Source organism: Sceloporus undulatus, chromosome 6 (assembly GCF_019175285.1).
Source record: "Sceloporus undulatus isolate JIND9_A2432 ecotype Alabama chromosome 6, SceUnd_v1.1, whole genome shotgun sequence".
Taxonomy (NCBI): domain Eukaryota; kingdom Metazoa; phylum Chordata; class Lepidosauria; order Squamata; family Phrynosomatidae; genus Sceloporus; species Sceloporus undulatus.
Genome location: NC_056527.1, coordinates 132388650 through 132393739, shown reverse-complemented (window position 1 = coordinate 132393739; position 5090 = coordinate 132388650). Strand labels below are relative to the sequence as shown.

Sequence of the window (5090 nt, the reverse complement as noted above, 5' to 3'; positions counted from 1 at the left end):
TATTATTATTATTATTATTATTATTATTATTATTATTATTATTATTATTACTACTACAGTGGGCCCTTGGTATCTGGTGGAGTTTGACTCCAGGGACCCCCATGGATTCCAAAATCTTGAATCCGTGGATAAAAAATCAGTGGATATGGAGAGCTGACCGTATCTGTACAATTTTATGCATATAGAATATACATACCATTAGGTTTGCAAAAGTGCAGATTTGGGAGTTTAGTAGTATTTTGTCTCACAGCAAGTCTTGGAAGACACAAAATGGATGGTTTCAGTGTGTATCTTGAAACCACCAACTTTCTTTTCCATCCTTACTTCTTCCCCTAATGTTGCTTCTCTCCCCAGCTCCTTCAAGTGCTTGGTAACATTTGCAATACTTTTTCTCCTCTACTTGCTCTTTAGATCCTTCCAGACTTTGTCTGGGTCATCATTGCACTCTGCCGGGGTTTCAACAGAAATGCCACTCATACGACCCGGAAAATTTCACTAGAAGTTTTCTACTTGAGTCACTCCTGGCTGTGCGCTCCACTTACTTAAGCAAATATCAACAGCCGTAAGTGTGCGTCTCAGTTTAGGTATGGTTGGCACTGGAAATAAAACCTGGACACTTTGAACAAAGCTCCCCTTCCAAAGATCGGCTACAAACGAATTTTGGCTCCTATCCTTGAGCTCAAGAGCCCAAGTGCAGACATTTCTTTTTAAAAGGAAAATAGAAGTGGTTGGTTTTTCAGCTGTAAGCTGAAAAGGTCCTTAACCCTTGGCATGAGAGGCGCATTGGAAGTTATTCAGTGGAATAAACATGCTTTCCAAACCTGCTTGATGGTTGTTAGCTCTGTGCATGCACAGAGGTCCTTTCCTTGTTGTTTGCTTATCTTCAGGTTGAGGAAACGCAACACAAGAACACATAGGTCCATGCAAAAGTAAACTTTTGGAAAATCCTAACTTTGTTGTTGCTGTTGTGTGCCTTCAAGTCATTTCTGACTTATGGCGATCCTAAGGCAAACCTATCATGGGTTTTCTTGGACAAATTCCAATAGAGGAGGTTTACTATTGCTTTCCTCTAAGGCTAAGAGAGTGTGACTTGCCCAAGGTCCCTCAGTGGGTTTCCATGGCTGGATAGGGATTCAAACCGTGGGCCTTATTCCCACTACAGAAGAAACTGGTTTGTACACTAGTTTGAAGTGGTGTGCACTTGTGTTGAATCCCTGGTGCGGTTTGTCGAGTGGCACTAGACCCATTTAGCACACTTCTGGATTTGCTAAATTCCCCATGTCTTTTGCGACAAATCAATTCAATGCTAGTGTGAACAGGCTGCGGATCGGAATCAGTTCCTGTGGTGCGGTCACCCCTGTGAGGAGACTCCATGTTAAATCGATCCATTGCTGAATGTGAACGCAAAGTGGGTTAAACTGAAACAGGTAGGTAAATCAAAGGCTTAAATAGTGTGAATGTCTGCCCGGCACTAAATTGCGTCATCGATTCGACTCCAAAAACAATTTATTTTGTAGTGGGAATGAGGCCCTGATCTCCTGGAATATAGCACTCACTCCACATTGCTTCTCAAGATTTATTCCAAGGAGCTGTTGCTCAAATCACATCACCACACTGGCTCTCATTTGCAAAACCTAGCAGCCTATTCACCCCAGCATCGTACTTGATTCCGAAAGTAGACAGATGAGTAAAAGATGAAGTCAGTAATCCTGCAATAAAGACCGAAAATCCCCCTTCTTTCTTGCAAATCTGCAGACAGAGGAACAGATGGGGAAACAGCAGTAAAAAAAAGGAAGCCAAGCATCACTGTCGCATGGCAAGACTACTAAAGGGGAGCAAGTGATACTTGGGACCCAAAATGCATTTATCTAACATTTGCTCCCAGGAATTTCTTAGCTGTTTGGCTTCTTCTATCAGCATTTATTATCCAAGGATATTACTTTATGGTAAAGCAAGAACAATACTGCAAACCCTGACCCAAACTCAAAGAAGGACAAAGCAAAAAAAGGTAGGGCATTCCAAAATAAAAGCTACAAACACTCATATGAATATAAATCCATGCTACTTAGTCATGCTCAGAATGGAAGACATTTTGGAATTCCTTAAGGATAGAAGGCCAAAATGTAGGACACGTCCAGGAAAAGGAGGGCATCCAGTCACCCTGTGCATGAGCCTTCATATCGTTGAATGAAAAACTATGCACAGAATTCTTTGCTGTGTGCAGATATGGCTACATGATTTCATGCATCTCTGTCCCATGTGCTGGAAAGAGATGCTATCTCCAGTTCAACAAACATCAACGTTTCTGCTTTTCTAGGGGTTTCAAAAGGTGTTAGAAAGACAACTTGCTTTTAAGTTTAATGGAGAAAGCCAACCAGTCATGAAAAAGAATCTTGGTCACACCCAGGAGTTATTTAATGCCACCTCTTGCTGCATTGCTCTTTAAACACACGCCTAAAAGCACCAGTGAAGGACCTGCTACTGCAGGAGCATTTTTAGCCAAGAGGATCTGCGATGGCTTGGCATCACAGCACCATCGTTCAGTTTGTGGGACTGACTCTCTCCTTCCTCGGGTGGGCCTTGTCGTGCGTCACCACTTACGTGCCGGCGTGGAAAAAACGCGGCTTACAACTCAACGATCTCGAAATCTGGACCATGGGCCTCTGGCGGGTCTGCATTGCTCACGAGGGAAAGACCATGGAGTGCAAAAGCCATGACTCTTTCCTAGCCCTACCCTTGGAAATCAAGGTCTCCAGGATCATCATGGTGACCTCCAACGTAATGGGATTTCTTGGGATCATCCTTTCTTTCTCAGGGTCAAACTGTGTGAGGACGAGAGACCAAAACCCAGGATCGACAAAACAGCTTTTGGTTCCTGGTGGGATTGTCTTGTGCCTTTCAGGAATGGCAACTCTTGCGCCCGTCTCCTGGACCGCCTACAACATTGTGCAAGAATTTTGGGATAAAACTGTACCACAGATTGTATCAAGATGGGACTTCGGCGATGCTTTATTCTTGGGCTGGTTTTCTGGATTCTTCCTTATATTAGGCGGCTTTATTATCATCTGCTCTGCCTGTTATCCAGTGACCAGGAAGCCACCAAGGCAGTTAGCTGTCCAGCAGAAGCTCAAGAGGCAAAAGTCACCCATGCTGCCAAATCATTATCAGAATTCAACGCTGAGGAATGCATACCTTGTTATCTAAGCCTCGTGTTCCCTGAGAATGAGAGACAGAATGAGACCAATGGACTTCTGGAATCGTTTATAACTGGTTGGTTGGATAAGAGATTATAGCTTAGATCTCTTTTGAGGATCCCTTAATTGGAAACTGTGTTATAAAGTAAGCTTGGGTTAGGTCATGTATTATGGCATTTTGGAAGGAAACTGGGTGCATCTTCAGAGGAATGCATAGAAATAAAATGTTTTAAGTGTAACAAATTGACAAAGCATAGTGTGTGTGTGGTGATGGGAGCCAACAACACCTGTAGGCAAAACATTTACCTGCTTCCTCATTAGTGGGAAATCTGTGGTTAATGGGCATACCTCTGTCCTGAAAAGCAATTAGGTTAGAAGGACTGTTGGTGTGGAGCCAATGTCAACAGTAAGGTTAACTTTACAACACACTAAATTGCTTTAAAAGGCTATTAAGTGATTATAAAAATACAGATCTTTTCATTATGCAAAGGGATGTTGTAGCACCTTTGAGACTAACTGAAAGAAAAAAAATGTTAGCATGAGTTTTCGTAGACCTCAGTCTACTTCTTCAGATGAATGTTTCTGGAGAGCAGAATCCAGAAACAGACCTATACAAACCTTTTGTGCATGAGAACTTCAGTTTAAACTATCTTTCCCTGTTTGATTTCAGCAAGATATAGACCAGAAATCTCTGGCCTCTGAGACAATCCAGTAGTAATAGTGGAGGGGTGATAGGATACCTCTCATCTTAAGGATTTCTAAGCCTGATTAAATGGAGGTACTCCTGTTAGTTATAATCTCAAAATTCAAGTTTAAAATTGGCCTCACCTCTATACCAGTCTATAGAGTCCTACCCAGTTTAATGGGCCTTACTCCCATGACAAAAAGTCCGCACAGTAATATTGAATGGTCAAGAAAATGGTTTGTTCACTGTGCTTATCCACTGAGAAAGGAGAAAAAACAGAGGTTGTGAGTGCCAGAAAAATCAATCTAAAACAAACATGGAAGTTTCTACACTGCAAAATGCACTTGTCTGTAGGCCTATACATTCCTTCTTTAGATAGATCCAGAAGAGACTGGAGAAGCCGAGGTTACTTACAAAGTTGAATGTACTGAACCAGAGAATTGTCAAATACTGTTACCACAGGTTTGCATCCATCACCTGTAACAATTCTTGAACCAAAGAATCAAGAAAAGCATTCCAAGTTTAAAGAGGATCAAATTCTTTATTGCACTTTTAAGCCAGAAAAAGAGGTCTTTATCAAATACACATTTCCATTTACATCCTGATCTGTCAAGTGTTCTAGTAAAAACCAAAGGTTGCTTAAAAATATTTGGAGAGAAAAATATACCAAGTTAAAGTATGTGTCATCAAAAATGGTTTCATCCTGTCCCTGGTTGCCACCAATGGGACTTTGGCAATTAAAATTCAGTGATTGGCATGGAAGGAAAAACACTTTGGGAGGTCAAAGAAGCAACTTCCTCAGAGGTTTCACTTTCCATCTCCACTCTTGTGCTGGAATGACTTCTGCAATTCTGTTGCCACTGCAGTTACTGGCACCTTCACACCCCTCCCCTCCTCTGCAGGGGAATCAGAACCAATTGTGTTTTGAATTGTGAACAAACACACACACACACAAATGCCTGTATTGCATACAGAGTATCAGCTGTCAGCTTCTTCTGTTTCTTCAGAAGCCTGGATCCAGCCTCTCAAGTTAACCTTTTAATTCTCCCCAGAGGGAAGTCTGTGCACAGAACTAAAGTCCTTAAATGTTAAAGTCCTTTAACTTTGTATGTTTTTTAATATGTTGTGAGCCGCCCTGATCGGAGGAAGGGCGGCATATAAATAAAACTTTTATTTTATTTATTTATTAAATGTGACTTAGGGCCAAAACA

General features: G+C 41.6%; 1 protein-coding gene across 1 annotated transcript; it reads left to right on the top strand.

Moving 5' to 3' along the window:
• Window positions 1–2372: 2372 nt before the first annotated feature.
• On the top strand, window positions 2373–3204 carry CLDN25 (claudin 25). Its single transcript, XM_042477455.1, has one exon. It carries the CDS (start codon window positions 2515–2517, stop codon window positions 3202–3204), a length of 690 nt encoding a protein of 229 aa, XP_042333389.1. The 5' UTR covers window positions 2373–2514.
• The last annotated feature ends 1886 nt before the right edge of the window (window positions 3205–5090 follow it).

Bases quoted from the DNA above. Each gene is read 5' to 3' on its own strand.
- CLDN25 (XM_042477455.1), top strand. From the start codon at position 2,515: ATGGCTTGGCATCACAGCACCATCGTTCAGTTTGTGGGACTGACTCTC.